General features: G+C 43.0%; 1 protein-coding gene across 3 annotated transcripts in view; it reads left to right on the top strand.

The window, feature by feature from the left end:
* Positions 1-18942, top strand: part of nlgn4xa (neuroligin 4 X-linked a) — a gene marked incomplete at its 3' end in the record, with an annotated part of 95223 nt that overhangs the window by 20000 nt on the left and 56281 nt on the right. For 2 of the 3 annotated variants that reach the window (XM_079296386.1, XM_079296387.1), the window contains exon 2: positions 18165-18317. In XM_079296386.1, the coding sequence (XP_079152512.1) occupies positions 18165-18317 (153 nt within the window). Of the gene's footprint in view, positions 1-7433; positions 7494-18164; positions 18318-18942 lie in introns of all 3 variants that reach the window. The other variant, XM_079296385.1, reaches the window with a different exon arrangement.

Genomic DNA, 18942 nt, shown 5'->3' with positions numbered 1-18942 from the left:
CTCTTTGTTCAGACCACATGTTGAAGCCATATGGTCAGACCCCAACATTGGTCAGCGGATTACTTTTAAATATGGTAGTACAAGGAAGGTGTCAGTCTCTTGCGAGTCTTCATCATGTGGCATGTTGAGGTGGAGGGGGCATGTTGAGAAGTAGGAGGGGGCCCATGTGTCGAATCTGCTAAAAGACAGATTTAACTCAACAGCCATTCTGCTTGACCTTACTCGTAAACTCTGTCTGAATCTGTTCAAGCCCCTCCTTGTCCTCTGCCCTGAAGGCTGTCCTTTTCATTCAGGGTGGCCTTGATGTCCCCAGTGATCCGGGGCTTGTTGTTTGGGAAACATGTTAGTCGTTGCAGTAACAACATTGTCCACACTAAAGTTGATGCCCTCATGACTCTGTTGGATAGCCCCTCAACGTCTCCTGTTCCACCAGTGACCATCTCCCGGCTCTACTAGGCGGTCGTAGAATGGCACTGAACAAGGGGTATGTTCTGGCAAGAATTGAACCAGGTTGTGATCAGACCTGCCAAGAGGGGAAAGATTGTGGAGTTGTGCTTTGACATTAGTGTAGAGTAAATCCATTGGTCTTTATCATGGCACAAACTGTGGCAAAGTTTGTCGAGGTGTTGGCAAGTGCCGTGTGTAAAAAGTCTCCAGAGATCGGCATGAAGACATTGGGGTGTCAGCTCGGCTGCGTGTGAATGTGGTTGGTTAGTCCTGATGGGCAGGTGGCACCCTGCATGGTAGCCCCTGTCATCAGTGTGTGAATGGGTGTGACATGATGACATGTAGTGTAAAAGCGCTTTGAGTGGTCGGAAGATGAGAAAGGCGCTTGCAAGTACAAGTCCAATTACCAGCTACAAGCCTGTGCCGTGCCGGCGGAGTGCAGAACAGCGATAGATAATAGGGATGCAGACCCAACACTAAAAGTTTGGTGTCGATATCGGGCTACAGACAAGTTCCCTGGCAGTAATTTGTCTCTGTTGTCAATGACATCGGCAAGACCCCTCCTTTCCACTTATCGCTCTTTTCTCAGCCAGTGTTGGTGGCGTTAGAGTCCAGGATATCCAAGTGTTGCACTGCCAATATTCTCTCTGACTCCTCACCAGGGCCGTTAGCTTATCCATCTTATTAGCAAGATATCTTAAATTCCCCATGACGGAGGAGAGATACGGCTTCTCCCTCCAGTTCTTTGCCTGTTGCTTAAACTCCCCTCTCTAGCCGTAGTGCTTCCTCTTGACTTCACCTGGGATCTCCCCAGGTACCTGAGCCAATTGTTCCCAGGTGTAAACAAGGAAGCTTGTCCTCCATGGCAGGCGCTGATGTAGTTCCCAGACAGAAAAAAGTCTCACACACCAGGAGGGGAACTTTCAGAAATGTTGCAGAGTGCATGGTGGTTATGTATTGCTTGCTAAACTTAACAAACTACAATATTAAACAAAAGTAGAAGATTGGACGTGTGCTTCTCTTGACGAACTGTCACCTGGGACGGTGTCCGAAACTTACTAAAGATCTTTAGTAAAAGATTCCTAAAGATCTAACCAAACAGTTTTGTGTTGGACATTAGCTTGTAAGTATCACCAAGTAGATGTCTTGATACCTCTTTTATTCACAACAGTTCATTGCATTTAGGGTGTTGTACATGTAGAGCGGTTGGTTTCTTTGCCAACATACCGTTCAAGGTATTTTCTTTAAAGATTACCGTACTCATCTCTTCAAACAACCAGACTTTTGATACCACGACAGTAGCATTTACCGAACTCATCAAATCTTACAGTACTTTTTTTTAAATTACATTTGACTAGCTGGAACCACCAATTTTGCCATTCTGGCTTTGAAAATGACAAATGACAATTATCTGATTCTTTTGATCAACTGATAAAGTAATCATAGGCAAAATGCAGTACATAGTTTCAATTGCTTAGCCCAAATGTATTCAAATGTCATTCATGTGCATTTGTAACAGATTCCTGTAATATCATTAAAATGTGCTCCTCTCTGATTTATTGCTTTTGTCGCCTGCAAACATCATACAGAGTGTCCAAAAACTTCCAAAATATACTGCTGTTCAGCATAGGGCTGCACGATTATGGCCAAAATCATAATCGCGATTATTTTTGATCAATATTGCGATCACGATTATTTCACGATTATTCATTCATTTTAGGGACAACATCTTTTTATCACGGTTAAATGAACAAGAACACTGCTTCCACTTCCATTGTTGTGCTACATTCAGGCTAATGTACAACTCTTTGCATCAGACTGGTCCTGATCACATCACAGTGCATCTCGGAGAAGGAAAATATAAATAAAATAGTATCAACACTTTTTACCCAAAATTAAATCAACAGAGCACTGCTTTCACTTTCATGTTGTGCTACATTCCAGCTAATGTACGTCTATGCATCGCTATGCGGCGCAGACACAACTCGAACGCTCTCTGTCATATGATTTGTTCTTGGTTAACATCACTTGGCCTAAATCCAAAAAACTTCCAGACAACGAATGATGATCCTTTTCGAGGGGCTAGCTCCTCGCCTTCTGCTCCTGTTTTAGCTTTCACACGACACCCGTGAAACGACACACGTCTGCTCTGTTGTCCATCACTCTACTCTTCTACGAATACCGGCGTCTGCAGGGTGCGCGCATGACACCTCCCATCTTGTTCGCCCCCTGGTGGTCGGCTGACTGTTAGTTGAGGAAGCGCTTGATTTAATATGTAGCAGAGCATGCATTTTAAACGTCAATATCGCTGACGATTATGCTCATTTAATCTTGGCAGCCAAAATTGTGATTAAATTGAATTGCGATTAAAATTAGATTAATTGTGCAGCCCTAGTTCAGCACGACCACTATGACATTATCTTTTTAGCCAACAGTAGTGGGTTGAAAGGTTTCCATCAGACGAGGCATTGTGGAACATGACGCACGACATTAGTACAGGCAGCTCTATGTCTCTAAGCTATTTTTAATGGATTCTTGGAAGTAATGGGAGCCGGTGTGTGTTTGGAGGTGGGGTGAACCTGTAGGAAAACACACCACAGTGGCTCCAGACTGAAGTTATCAGGTGTTCACCTAAACACAAAATAGAATGGGAGGTTTGCCCCACATCCCTGGCTTGGTACATGGAAATTATTGATACAGATAATGTACCGCATTACATTTTTCTAGCACATTATTTCCCATGATTGCAAATAGAGAGACAGACGTGTGAGGAGACACAGAGAAAAGCCTCAATAGTGTATCTTACAGTCTGAGTGACATGTCTATCCAAGTTAGAGCTCCCCTCGCTGCCCATCATCTTTATATCCCCCGAGTTGGCATTTTCAGAAATCCAGTGTTATGTCAAAATATCCTGCGAGCTGAGGATCAGGGAGGGATTTATAGTTTTACTGCACCTCCAGTGGGTTGACAGATTAAGCGATGCCTATTCTTTGTCATCCGATTTGAAGTTGAGAGAGGAAATCCGCCACCTCCTGCACTGAGCATGCTCCGATGACTGTATTGTCGCAGCCTTTTAGATTTCCAGCTGAAGCCATTGGCCGAGCAGACAAGGTGCTGGCTGTCTGCAGCTGAATGCCCAGGAGCTCTTCTCATGTGTGTGCATAGAAAGAGAAAGACGCTGTGAGGGGACAGATGAAGTAGAGAAAGAGCGGCTAGTTTGGCGAGTGCACGAGTGAGTGGTGTTGAGGCAGTAAAGCTGGCTACATCAGCCTCTGACTGGGGAGGTGGCATGCAGCTGTGCAGTGAAGATGTTACCTCGGGAGGACATTCTCAGGGGGGGAGACAACGCCACGGCCGCCTCGCCTCTATTTTTGAATTGTCGGCATCTCCCACATTAGTTCAGTTTTACTGCTCAACACTCAGCTGAAATGTAAAAGCCAGTGCAGTGTTAAAGCTTCCTGTTCCATTCATATGCTCTACCACAGGCACTACCAACAGCTTAATGTTTCACCAGCAGCCATCATTTATTCCAAGCTCCCCAACCAAAAGACATTTTTCAGCTTTCTGTGCAGCGTTGGAGTGAGCTATTCCTTAGATTAAAATACTCTTTGCAGCACTTTACGGGCCGTAGATGAAATGAGATAAGCCGAGAGAAAAATGGCTCTTAGACTGCATCTCCGAAGCCGCTGCGGTTCAGTTTTATTTACTTGCATCTTGTTGCCAAACACATCAAGTGATTATGTAATTTGCAGGTTGTAAAGTCAGCACTTCCACTATGTCTGGTGGAGCCCACATCTGTGCTCGACGCAGCCACAGTCTGCCTAATAATTGTTTTGCCTCCTTTCCGCTTGGTTCACACAGTTAGATACCTGTATTGATCAGTAACAAGTATAACTATTACATTTTAAAAAATGTTACTTTTACTGCGAAAAAAACATCCATAAGTCAGGAAACTGAGGAAAATAGGTTTACGTTCTAAAAACTCAAAAACATGAATGCAATAAGTACTTTTTATACATTAAAAGGTGCCAATTTTATGCAATAAAAGATAAAGGTCTAGTCAGCAACGAGGATTTTTTTGGGTCAATGCAGATGTATATATATATGTATACAGTATATACATACACTTCATATCAAACACTTGGGGCATAAATATGTAATGGATGCAGTATATTTTACAGTTTAACAATAGAACATGGCATCAGTGCATAGAGCCAGTACACTTCAGCGGGAATGAAATAAATATAAATCAATGCAAGGTAAAGAAATGGCCTGTTGACACTCAACACAGAAGAGAGAGAATGAGCAACCGTTTATTGACCGTGAGTCACACTGATGAGATGAGGCCTGTTGGAGCGTTTCCCACCAATGCAACGGCTTCTGATCCTGTTTGCACTGGGTTGGTTATGTTGGTTTAAACACTCATGAGGTCACATTTCTTGACATCAACTGTACTTTGCTCCAGTTAGCTTCTTCCCCATTATATTCTGTGTTTGGGGCAAATCGGACAACATATACACCAATACCTGCTTACTACAATAACATGCATTTTACGTCTCTGGGTAAAGAAAGCGCCATGCTACTAAATGCTAAAACCAATGTGAAATATGGGTTTCATAAGGTGCATATATATCAAAATGTACTGTATCCTGTTTTCTTGTATTATTATGTTGTGCATATATCTGTGTGTGTGTGTGTGTGTGTGTGTGTGTGAACAGCCTGAGCAGATGTGAATGTTCACGCTCGGCCTAGTACACTGACATGGCACGAGCCCGTGTTTGTGCAGCTTGCCCTGGCAGTATTCTGCAAACACTCCACCATCCCAGCGATGCTGCCACATAATGCCTGTTGAGACCTATTCTCCACCAGTTGTTGATCAGTGAACGTTACAGCACACCATGGAGGTTGTGGCACAGTGAGATGGTGCCCTCTGAACAGTGTTAAAGCTCAAGGACTATTGGGAGAATGACCACTTTCATTTTATTTTATTTTCTTATAGCAAAACCCTTTTATAGCATGCTTCACTTCACTACAGGGCACGTGCAGCAGCAGCAGAGAGGTGCAGGAATGAGTCCGGAAACCTGGAAATGAAGCAGTTTCTGTCACATTTCCGGTCCCTTCGTCTCAAAGTCACATGTTTCTAGTTAGATGTGTTACAGGATAGCTCACGTTTAAAAGGTACACTGTGGTTTAACACTGTGAGCTTTAACACTGTGGTGTTAAAGCTCCTAGGAGTTTTTACAACATCTTTATATTCATTCACTGTTTCATGACTCAACTCACAGACTTGAGTTTGAAGACATTAACGCTTGGTGGGTGTTGATCAGATTGTACATTTAAAGGAAGGATTCAACATTTTGGGAAACCCTTTCTGTCAGAGAGTGAGAGGAGAAGATTATAGGGCCATCGGGAAGTTCGGGAAATGTCCTGGTGCGATGGTCCTATGAGGGCTGGCGGATGCTTCAGCTTACATGCTGTGAACATCGCTACAAAACATATTGTATTCAAGGTACAGTGTGTAGGTTTTGGTGGCATCTAGTGATGAGGTTTTAATATTGCAACCAGCTGAATCTCACCCCGAGTGCCAAGCAGGTAGGAGGATCACGTTGGCCGGCGTAGAAAGGCAAATGGCCCTCTCTAGAGCCAGCGTTTGGTTTGTCCGTTCTGGGCTACTGTAGAAAAGTACTCGGCTGGCTCTGTGAAACCTTCGGGAGAGCAGCTGAGGAGGGATCCCTCATCCAGGATAGAACAGCAATAGAACAACTCAATAGAATTAGAACACAGTCCTTCACAATAAAAGTTGTAAAAGGAGACTTTTTAATGCAGTTGACTTGAGGTCTGACTCTGCTGACAGGCCCTCAGATGAGAGAGCCAGATCACACACACATATATATATATATATGATGTTGGGAACAGGCAGTACCACAATGGAGAATATCCGTCTTTCACAAGTCAAAACCTGTCCGTTAAGCTGTTCGGTGAGCAGTGCCGTTGATGTTACTCCTTTTGGTGTGCTCAGTCAGTCCTGTCAGACTGCGCTGAGGGCTGAGATGTTTCTGCGCTCTCTGTTTACTGTGTCAATTATTCCCATCGCTGACTGTCACTATTTTTCTGACGGCTGAGCTCCTGAAAAACTCGCAAAGCATGTTATTTGCCCGTAACAACCGGCATCCGTCAGCTGTCCAACGAACTGCAACATTTGGAAACAGTGATTTTTATGTTTCTCTCACTTTTCTCCTTTTTTAATATGTTTAAAAAGTTGTTTGCAGATATCTTTGGACAGAGGCAGGCTAAGCTAAGCTAACTAGCATAAAATATTACCGTAGACTGGTGATGGCGGCACAATCCATCTTCTCATCTCACTCTTAGAGAATAAGCAAACGTCCAAAAATGAAGAATAATTATTGCCAAATAACAATATATTCTTTTTTGAATTTGGATGAAGCGACTATTCAAACACCTACTATAGTACGTAGTAGCCTACCAATACTTTACTAATACTAGGTGTATGCGAAGGGAACTAGAAACAGAGGATAATAGAACAAATAAGACATCTTTTGTTATGTTACATATCTGTAAAATATACATACTTGGAACGACATGTTATAGTTGTCCAAAAGTGGAGGACTTTTCAAGTTTGACAATGATAATGAATGGCATCCGATGTGACTGATGTTGGCTTTATCTAATCCGTTCTTTGTGAATTCAGCCGTTAATGAGAGTGACCTTGGTCACTATGTGCTGTTCTGGTGCTGCCGTTGTGCTGCTTGTGAGTCAAAGACGCTCCGTCACACGTGAGGCTGTTCAGCTCACTATCAATTTGTTCCCACTTGTTTTTTCCCCACACAGCACCCCGACCTTTTTCATACATTTTTTTAATGATTTTTCTTTTTTCTTTTTTGGCTGAAAAACTATTTTTTACTTTTTTCTCTTTTTTTCCCGTTGAAATGTTTCCCCTTATTCTACTTCTCTCCTCAACACTATAGGGGCCAACTCAAACACGCACGGCGCTGATTTCAACAGTAATGATGGTGGTGGTGATGAAGGTATTTTTCCTATCTCTTCCCCCCTTTTTGACCAACAAAATAAAAGCCTGACACTTGTGCATGACAGCAGACCTCTTTTTTTTTACCTCAAACCTGCAGACCCCCCCCCCCTTCTCCCCTTCTTTCCTACTCCCCTTGAAGTGCTTTGGAGTGCGCTCAGCTTTTTTTCTTTTTGAATCAACCTCTGTCCTCCTTGGACTCATGTAAACCAGAGGGTCCCGTGGAGAGAGGACACCTCTAAACAGGAAGGAGGTCTCAGTGATGCTTACTCACCCGTCGTTGCCGATACAAATGTCATCTCAATTCAGCTCTGCATGTTATTTAGTCTCTTCTGATGAATTTAATTTTTAAAACGATCATGTCCCTTCTCTTCTCTTCGCGACATTTCTTTTCTTCCTTCTTCCATTGCTTGGTGAAGCATGAGTACTAACCCATGTTGTGACAGTGGACATTTGTTCATCGGTGGCTCAAAAAGGAAATGAAACTCTGCAAGGCTTTTGTTCTTTCTTCTATTAACACCTCACTCCTCTGCATGATGATAACCCGATAGTGCGGTATTTTCTCTGCACTGTGTCGGGTAATCTGCGGGGACTGTTCGATGACTGGAGGGGGAAAGGAGACATTTCAGTTAAAGGGCACCATTTGTCTTGCGGGGGAGAGACATGCAAGTGCCAGAAAAAGCAGTTTGATTTCTGAATGACATGGGCAGTTCAGTTCTTCCAGAGAGTGATATTTGACATAATCCTCACCGTGCATTCTTCTACATGACTTAGCATTAGCCATGCAGCAATGTGAGCCGAGTGTTGATCAGGGGACGGTCTATGAAACCGAGGGTTTGAATCTATTCTTCATTGAGTTATGAATGTCATCGACCTGAGACAGGGGATTTTATTTCTGGTTTGCTATTTTTTGACCAATCATACAAAAATAAACCGTCTGTGATCAAATCAAATGACTTCACTCGTTCTCCTCACGATAGACATGTTTACAGTATGACCTCTGCAGATGATGTATGTCATCCTTGTGTTACATGTAACATCACCATGAAATTGAAAGATAATCCAACTATATCCCAGCTCATTAATATGAAATTAAGAACCCCATTTCTTGTTTGCAATAAGACCTCATTACAAGTCGTTTTTATGTAATTCCAGCAGTTTTTATTGAAAAATGTCCCTTTTCCCAAAGAATGTTTATTTCCCAATGTCACTTTTAATTACAAAGTATTTCTTGTGACATCATTATTGGATTATTCCACAGTTGTAGTATATATATATGTTCCTGTTATTGTTTATGTAGCGCTGTTTACTCATGTTTGAACACTTTGAGTCTCCATGAAGCCTCGATGGCTCTTTGTCGTTCTGCAATTAATGCAGAGTCAGACTATTGCTGTCTATCCACCAATACACATGATGCATATTTGAAATAAAATGAAAAATGGTTAGTGTTCTCCACCAGAACACATAACTGACAGTGACGAAAGTGTTAAGAAACTACTATTACACCATAAAATAGAAACAGAAATATAACATTTATGGACAACATAACCGTGCTAGAGTTTATTTAATTAGGACTATGTCAGCGTTTGTCCTCATCGGTTTAGATGGAACTCTACTGTATGTAGATTTAAACCAAAAGTGCCTCATGCTTTTTATTCCATATGCACAACATATTTCCTTCATGGTGACACAACCTTGAAGAACCGCTTACATGTTTGATAGAGGGATGGATGAGGAGAGATGAAGAGACACCAGATAAGTGTTGTGGGATGTTGTTTGAGGATTTACATGGAAAGTGGTTTCTTAACAATTACAGCTGTCATTCATAAATGAACAGCTTCCGTTTATTGAATATAATTCATATAATATATTTATAGTTTAAGCTGAATATAACAGCAACCAAAGAAGGAAGTGTATGTTGTGGTTTTCTGTTCATTTAACTTGACATTCAATGAAGGATTAATAACCATGTACAGAAGAAAGAAACCATTTTTTATACATTTCATATACATTTACACATACACGAAATTTGACTTCTGCATTTGACCCATCCCTGTATGGGAGCAGTGGGCTGCCAATGATAGGCGCCCGGGGAGCCGGGGGTCCAGTGTCTTGCTCAGGGACACTTCGACACGTCCCAGTCGAGGATCGAACCGTTGACCCCAAACACACTGCATTAGCCTCAGATTGTCTCAGTATTCTACTGAGTAATAAGACTACAAGTTTGGCAATGTTGTAAGTCAGTGAGATTTGTATTCTCAGTAGTAAATGTAAAACTTTTTGTTGCTTCATCACTGAGTATCACTCAGCATCACATTATCATTTCTGATAAATCCTCTGAACTGTCTCCACTGCTGGTGTAATGAGCTGCTGCTGTGCTAGCTCAGGTGCTAATTACATGCAAATTGTGAGCTGGAATTGAATGAGAGGCGCAGTGTAAATTTGCCCTGCGCTGTTACATATTATGTAAATCTGGCCCTCTGTGGCTTTGTTTGCCAGTTCCATAGCAGAAATTGGTGCGTTAAAGGATCACATCTGTGTTATTCTAATCTCAGGAAAAGACTCTCTGAGCTCCATAACCTCTCTGTTTCTCAGCTGTCTCAACCTTTTCTGTGAGTGAACTTATACGTAAATGAATGCTCCTGACCATCAACATAAACCATCTTCAGCAGGTAAACCAGCTATTTACAAGAGATGTTTGAAAAATCACAACTTTGTTTTTCTGCAAGTGTCCTTGAAAACAAAATTGAAATGATTAATACATCAAATGAATATGTTTAGATGGAGTTAACAGGCTTTCATTGTGTTCCTCTTATCAGTAAAACAGACAGAATGTACTCCAGCCTTTCATATCACATTCAGTGTTAAATGCAGGCTTCAATTATCAGAACAATACCCACATCCAGGCTCCCTCATGTGTACTGCAGATAGAGACTTTAAATGAAAGACTTTGGAAGAAATTCAGCAAATGTTCTTTTGCGACCCAAACAAAGTCTTCTCCAAATCACCTGTCTTTGGGATTGACTGTAGAGATTATTTGTGGCAGCAGGACGGTGCATGTGGGACTGGGTAACTTCGTTACTGTACTTAAGTAGTTTTTTTGGGTATCTGTACTTTACTTTACTACTTATATTGATGTTTACTTTTACTTTTACTTCACTACATTTTGCAAAGAAAACGGATACTTTTACTCCGATACATTTCCCCTGAAACCTTGGTTAATCACGTTAATGCGCAATTGCAAACAAGTGCTCTCAAAGCCGCGGTGTTTGATTCCCAGTGATGCCCAGGATGCTACATGCTATAAGCTAGCGGGCGACTACCTGAGTAGAATTCCACTCTACGATGACTGATTTCATGATGGAAGCAGAAATGGAAGCACCTGCTACTCCCGCAACAAACGACGGTGGTGACGAAGACCAACATCAGTGGATCGCTAGCGAGTTAGTGAGCTGAGGAAGTGTTGACAGTTGTGCAGCACTAGTTGGCTAACGTTAGCTGTAGCTATATACACGGATTGACAGGAGCCGCGAGAGCGCAGCGTTAGCATTAGTGAAATCCTTCGCAGCAGTGCGCAAGCTGTCTGTGACGCTGAACACACCTCTACCTGCCTCAGCGGCCTGTGAAAGGCTATTTAGCATCGCAGGACGAGTCTTCAGCCCAAGAAGAGCGAGACTGAATTCTCGCAATTTTGAAAACCAACTTCTTTTGAAGATGAACAGGACATTTTTCAGTTTCAAGTAATGACTGTGTTGCTGCTTTAGTATTGATCATGTTTTGATATTTGAGTCATGTTGTGGATGATCAGATGGAGTTATGATGGTAGCAGTCGCCCAATTGCAGATTCAGCTTGAGCAAAACCTTTGTCTGTTGTGTTCAAATCAGGCCCACAGGAGTTTACAGGGCAGGTGTCCTTTCTCTAAACACTGACCTGATGCATCAAGTGGATATTTTTTGCTGAACATAATATTATGCATTTGCCCTCTACATCCTCTAGTCCAGGGATTCCCAAAGTGGGGTGCGCGCACCCCTGGGGGTGCGCGAGCTGCCTCTAGGGGGTGCGCGAGAGGAAAAGTGTAATGGCGGTCTGATGGTGTAATAATATTAAATATAAAAAACAAAATGTAATTTTAATTTAAAAACTGTCAGGTGGGACATCTGAAGCTATCAGTCGTAAAAGAGGAGAGGGACAGAGAGAGAGAGAGGAATCGGAGGTGAGGGGAACGGAGAGGTGCAGCACAGACAAATCGGGAGCACATCGGCCCATCGCGGAGTCAAGGTGAAAAAGAGGAAACGAGAGTGAGCATCAGACTGGGAAAAAAAAGAGGAAATATGATGAAAAGTATCTGTGTCTGGGCTTCACTTGGATTGGCAACGCAGATTCCCCAAAGCCACAGTGCGTGGTGTGCAGTGAGGTTCTGGCTAACAGTCTGAAGCTCTTATTTACGTCGCCACCTGAACACCAAGCATGCCAGTGCAAGTCAAAAGCCCCTTACATTCTTTATATCGAAATTGGAGGAGTTACAAAACAGCCAAAAACAACTGGAGTCTCATTCATGTGTTGGGTCTATAAATGACGCACTACGGGCTTCATATCTGGTTACAGAATAGCGAGAAAGGGGCTACCGCACACAATCACTGAAGACGTGAGCTCGCCAGCTGCCAGAGAGATGGTGGAATGTATGATTGGGGAGAAAGAAGCAAAAAAGTTGGACATGATCCCGGTGTCCAACAACACTGTGTCGCGCCGCATCGATGCTTTGTCCGAAGACATCCTGGCTACATTAGTCGGTCATTAATTGTAAATTAAATGTGATAATCTGCCTCTGAGCCTGTGCGTGTGTGCTTGCATCCGTATTGCTCTTTAAAAGTGACGCCTTGTGTCACTGAAAGTTATTGAAACTTTGTTGCAGTGTTTCAGGGCGTTTTCACACCTTCAGTTCGTTTGCTTTGCTGCAGTTGCTCCTTTGTTCGGTTTGTGTTCACACTGCAACATTTAACAGCGGACTAAATATTGTAAACAAATGCCACGCGCGAGCAAACTGTTCTCTCATTGGTCCGATTCTTATGCGGCTATGAAGGCTTAAAAGGCTCTGTTGCTTCTTTTTTTTTTTTTTTTTATTAAGGGGGGGGGGGTGCGCGAACCCAGTCGGGATGTAGAAGGGGGTGCGCGGCCTAAAACGTTTGGGAACCGCTGCTCTAGTCTAATGAGCATACTTATAAACACACTGTTACAACTCCTTCATAGTGTCATATTGCTTTTCGGAGAATTATGATGATAAGTTCATAGTAGATGCAAAAGTATAGTTATGTACAATATATTATGTTGAACATTGTTGCTCCTGGATGGATCACAGCCAACTCAATTATGTTCAACACAGCTCCATGTCCTTGGTCATGGTGCCACAGCACTTAAAAGAATAAACTTTATAATTCTCAAAATTCTGACCCTTTGCTTTTTTATTAACAGCATTTACTTGTACTTTTACGTTCAATGAACAGGTTATGATGTTCATTTAATGTTCAGGTTATGATGTACATTTAATGTCAGAAAATTACTTTTGATACTTAAGGACTTTTGTACTTAAGTACAATAAATATCAGATACTTTAAGACTTTTACTCAAGTAGTATTCTAAGAGGTGACTTTTTACTTTTACTTGAGTAGTTTTCCAGTAAGGTATCTTTACTTTTACTCAAGTATGGCTTTTGAGTACTTTATACACCACTGGCTGTGTGGCAGCGATAGCGGGGGAGGGGGCGGCAGAGGCAGCGACGGGGAGCACACTCTACATGGCCTCCCTTGAGCTGCCATTTGTATTCATCCAGCTAACAGTAGAATACGCTGAAAGCGATGGAAACATTCAGACAGACCCCCTGGTACAAGCTCGGTACCATGCCCTTCCTCCCCCCACCCATATAAAGATGAGTAATGTGTGCACCGCCGCGCAGCCACTGGAGGAATATATTATCCCTCCAGCCCGGGTGGCAGTGATGAATGTCCGGGACGAACTCGCTGCACAGTCACCCAGGCAGCACCATGGGCCCGAGAGAGTGCAGAGACAGTGAGCGGCGCACAAAGAAAGAAGAGCACTTGAAGCAGTTGGACTTCTTCAGTTTTAAGTGCACTCCACGCTGACAGGACTGGGACACGGTGCCCCGAGACCACCCGCTCCTTACCCGGCCATAAAACCTGGCTCTAGTTCTGCAGGGCATCTCAAAGTTTGATCGAAGTGCCCTGAGTGGACGCCCCCCCTTCTCCCTCTGACTTCTGATCTGTCGCTGCACTACACAGAAAGAGATGGGCAGTAACAGTCAATGTACCTGTTTGTTTGATGGAGAGCCAGCCGAATAGTTTTGTCAGAGCCCACAGAGGCCTGCAGCCACCATCAGATGCATATCAGTTAGAGACTATGACAACTTAATGGCAGCGCTCTTGTTTTATGTGCATCTGCCTCCACACGGTTGTCTCCGCCGCCCACACTGCTCCACCGGGCCTCGTTTAATGTGGAACTGAATGACAAACAGGAAGTCATTGACACCAGCCGGCCGTCCTGCCACCGTAATTAGCAGGTGTGTATTTAACCGGAGTGAATCTGTCCGGGGACGGCGTCCCGGGCTGACCCCTACCGCTACTCCTCGGAGTCACCGTTTTAGAGCCCCTCCCCCTCTCATCCTGATTGGCTGCAGGATTAGCAACCCACTCGGAGCACAGCGGAGATTAATAACCTGTCACCGTGGGTTGTTTTCTACTCTTTGCCTCACTGTTTTCTTTTGCAGAGGAGGAGAATGATACACTCCTCCTGCCCTGCGCCTCCTTGGCTCCTTGGCTGTGTTGCTTTTCTGCCAAGTCTACTGAGGTGCATCATGTACAGTAAAGCCGGCTTTCCAGCTGCACACCGTTGTGCACCTTGCCACAGCTGGAAGAGAAAGCAGTACATGGTGTGGACTGTGGGGGGGGAGCGGGCATGCTCTTTAAACTAATTACACAGCGCAGACTAAAGCTCAAAACTAGTGGCATGCATTTTAAATTACAGAGGTGACTTCAAATAACATTCATGTTCCAGAGCACACACTTAACTTCCTAATAAAACAGGTGTTGAGATAATGGCTTAGTCTGAAGGTCAGCGTGACCAAATACAGCCAGTCACTGATAGAGGCAGTGTAGAGCAGGGGTTCTTAACCTTTTTGACCTCGGGCCCAACTTTTCAAGTACAAAGTGTCCCGGGCCCATTCAAATATTAACACTGTATTAGTTTAACTAATTGATCTCACTCTTGGTTTGATTTGTATTCAATAACTATATTAAATCCTCTTACAGTTTAACAAGCAAAACCCTTGTCAAATAAATGAGATGATACAATGTGATGATCACAAAGACATTTATTTATCATGTGTATGTAAACCTGCATACACAACAAGAAGCCCAACAGGCTTTCCCACCAGCGTTGGATGTTTCGTCGCTAAGTGTCGCTTTATTTTTGAAGGCTTCAAATAAAACCAAAAAAATGTGTCTGGAGCTGCAAAAGCTATTTGATATCACAGCTTATAAAGTGTTACATATATATAGTTGTATTATAAATACAAAAACTATAGTTTGTTGTATTTATGAAAATATAGAACAAGAATAAAGACAATTCTTGACATTTTATTGCAATTTTACCTGATATAACAATATCAAGCTCTTATGAAGAGGAGAGTTTTCTGCAGCAGCTGAGAAGTCGCTCTTTGTCGCTCATCTCCAGCATGACACTTTTCAGCACATGCTGTGTGCTTGTTCTGGAAGCATACAGGTCAGCCAGCATCGTTGGCAGTGAAAGCAAATTAAGACGTCCACGCAGATTAAACTCTCTATTTTCCTCCGTGACTTTTCTTTTTTTGGATTTAACTGCCTGTGGGAATAATTAACATAGAAGATTCTGTTCATTCATGCTTATAAATTATATTCTCTCTGAACACGTTTCTCTTTTTGGAGAACGTCATGCGAGATAACTTCTTCGATCGGCACAATTTCCCTGCTCTTCTTTCTATTTCCTCGTCTCTCCCCCGTGTGTCACGGTGTGTGTAAACCTCGCTCGAGTCAGGAAACTTGTCAGAATACTCATATTGAGCTGCATCACCTGATGTGATTTACAATGCATTGGTCGGTGTGTTTCCTGCATCGCCTAACAAGTGCCGTAACGGCTGGATAAGACGCGCCGGTTAAAGTATAAACTCAGTGCCTAATATGTATAATTCCGAATTATCAATTGGATTTAGGGCCTGGGTCCAGATCCGGTCCACCAGTTGGGGACCCCTGATGTAGACTCAGGGAGCCGCAACAGGGAGAAATTTTTGCGGCCCTCTAGGTGGCACTCGCGGCCCAATTGTGGGCCGCGGCCCGATGGTTAAGAATCACTGGTGTAGAGGACATTGAGGATAGATGGAATTACCTCGACTTCAACAGCTCAAGCAGTAAACTCAGCATAGTGTATATTTCCACAGCAGTCATGCTGATTCTCTTTGTTGTCTGGTTTGAACATATTTAACCTTTAAACGTTCTAATGCAGGTCAACGCTTCGACGTTTAACATGAAAACCCAAAGGGCATAATCCATTCATTTGGTGGCAGGATTAGGGTTAGAGAGGCAACAGTTCCCCCACCAAGCTCTCTGGTTGGGGTTACATTTGATCCATTAACCCTCTAACCCCCTAACTCATAGTAAACTCAATATATTCTCTAATATAAGTGTGTTTCAAACAAAGGCCCACTCCTTGCAGTTGGGGTAAATCGAGGCCACTTTTTGAACACAAAATCTTGGCTTTAAATGTCTCACACTGGCAGCACACACGCTGGCCAGCTCGCCTCTCAATTTGACATTTTCCTCAGCAGATGCTCTCATCCCGAATGACATTTGAGAGACTTCCAAGCAGCCTGGTCGGCAGTGCCGGGGATAATGGGTTCGTTCAGCTGTTGGTTCCAGGCAACCAAAGCTCACTGTAGTGCAGGAGGTCTAGAAAAGAGTGAGGCCATGTGAGGATAACAATAATTCTTATTTTTGCAGGTTGGTTTTTTTCGTGGGTTAAAAAGAAGTGAAGTGAGAGAAAGCTGTCCACAGACGCTGCCTGTTACACGCCTCGGTAGAGAGCACCCAGACGACTTGATGTTCACATCAGCTGAGGGCTTCTGATGATGAAGATGCTGCTGGCTGAGTTACTGTGAGCCCTGCTCCATGGGAGGATTCATCTTCTCCTTCAATCTTCTTTCATGCAAAGGGCCCCGCTCTTAATTTATAATCACCACCTACACATGTACTAATCACCACGCTTAATCACTACTGGAGAGCCTCATAAACAAGGTATTCACCTGGCCTAATTGCAGCATTCCCTGCAAATTATACAAAGAACAAATGGAGCAGGCAGGAGGGGAGATGAAGAGATTGCAGAGTTAAAGCCGTGGAAATTCTTTTCAGAGTCTGCTGGAGATTCATATCTCTAACATCATCTTATCCCTCTTATGTGCTGTACGTACCAATGATCAGTGTTAAGTCAAGACCGGTCAAACTAGTTTGCTTGTTATGTAGACACCGTGTTTGGTTGTTGATTCCTAGGCGGCCGTGATCTACTCCACGCTGTTACCGTCTCTATTGGAGACTTTAGTTGTGTTAGATAGTTGTTAGACAGTTGTGGTAGAAGTGTTTTAACTTGTCATTGAAAGCTGCCAGATGTAGAAGTTCTATGTAATTCTAATACATTTCAATTTGTTTCGATGGATTTTTCTTTGTCTCTGTAGAATGAGACAGTAAATTGAGTTGTCCCCTGCAGTATGTGATGCATTCAGCCTCTGGTCCCTTGTTGGATCTGTGTATTGGCTTTTTCATAGAGAGACCGGCCGATACATCAGCCAGATATAGAGAAGGATATTTGCTCATTGGAACTATATTGGTATTGATGCATATGTAGGCAAACAAATAGTATCGTAATAAGACATTTCAGTGGGATGATGTCAGATATATATTTGGTATTCACTGCAAGGTCTGTTCAACAGAGAGCACTATGCTGTAAAACGTATTTGGTAATCTTTCTGTATTTGTGTACTGTGTTGTGTAAAGGATCTGCACATATGTAATTGCTATTCATATCTTTCATTGTAGCCTTTTGGGCTAAGAATGGGTTTGTGGTTTTCCAAACAGGAAACAAAAGTGACATACATATAATGTCTACTTTCAGGCTCTTTCTGTATACGGTGTATAGAAGTGACATTTTCAAGGAACTAAAACCAGAATGTGGCTTGGGGCCACTGTGCATGGGGCCCTTGATGGTTTTGGGGCCCCTGGGGTAGTTGTTCTACTTCGCTAATCGATGCATGCATCTGTTTTGCACCCCTCCCTGCTGCTTTACCTGCATGGGGTTAATGCTGTTTATCTGAATGTCCTTACTTTAACATGTAATACCCAATAGAGATCCTAGAGTAATAGCAGCTCAACGTATGTTTGAGTAAATCTACTGAATTAGTTACTTTCCACTGCTGCCCTCGGATATCTAAAACGATATGAATGAGCTCTTCCTGATGGGCGTAGTGCAGCACGGACATGTTCCATCGTTTTTCAGAGGTACATGTTTTGGGGATATTCTTTAAATTTCTACATCAAATACAAAGTAAGATTTCACATCTTTTTATTTCTTTTTTGGCAGACATCCACGATGAGAATGGGTTGAAGCCAGTCATGGTTTACATCCATGGAGGCTCCTACATGGAGGGAACCGGCAACATGATCGACGGCAGCATCCTGGCCAGCTACGGGAACGTCATCGTCATCACAATCAACTACCGGCTCGGTGTTCTGGGTGAGTCCACCAATCCCAGGCTTTCATTTCTTTGGAGAAGGCTGATTGAGTCAGAATGAGAGTTATTGATTGAATGAGTGATTCACCAGCTGGATGGTCTTTGTATGAAGGAAAGCTATGGTGGACGACATGTTGCTTTTTAGGTGTACATGCAGTGAGGGGGACAATGGAAACCTTGTAAAGCTCTTTGATTCATCTTTGCTGACTTAAGTTAAACTGAAAACACATTAATGGTCTGTATGTCAAAATGTATTTATCATTTCATTCTTACAGAGCAGATATATACTGTAGCAAATCAAGCAGATGAATTCACTCAGACGTTTGATGTATTCTTGATTGCTTGCATGATCTGTGGGCTTTTGTGCTTCTCTCCTCTGGTGCTATTCAGCTGCTAGTGGCAGTGGAGGAGGTAGTTTGCATTCTTTGCTTTATTTCAAATGGTTGTATTCAAACGCAGCCTCGATTGACCCTCAAAGCACAAAGTTGTGCCATACAAATGAAGTGAAGAGTCTTACATTTATAGCGTTTTCAATTCCTTTAAATACTCTGCAGCATCGAACATCCAGCAGCCTCAACATTTCCATGCCTGGAAAATTGATCCGTTGTGATGCGAGCCGGTATCTAC

The sequence above is a fragment of the Melanostigma gelatinosum genome (assembly GCF_949748355.1).
Source record: "Melanostigma gelatinosum genome assembly, chromosome: 24".
Taxonomy (NCBI): Eukaryota; Metazoa; Chordata; class Actinopteri; order Perciformes; family Zoarcidae; genus Melanostigma; species Melanostigma gelatinosum.
This window is presented reverse-complemented; position numbering and strand designations above follow the sequence as displayed.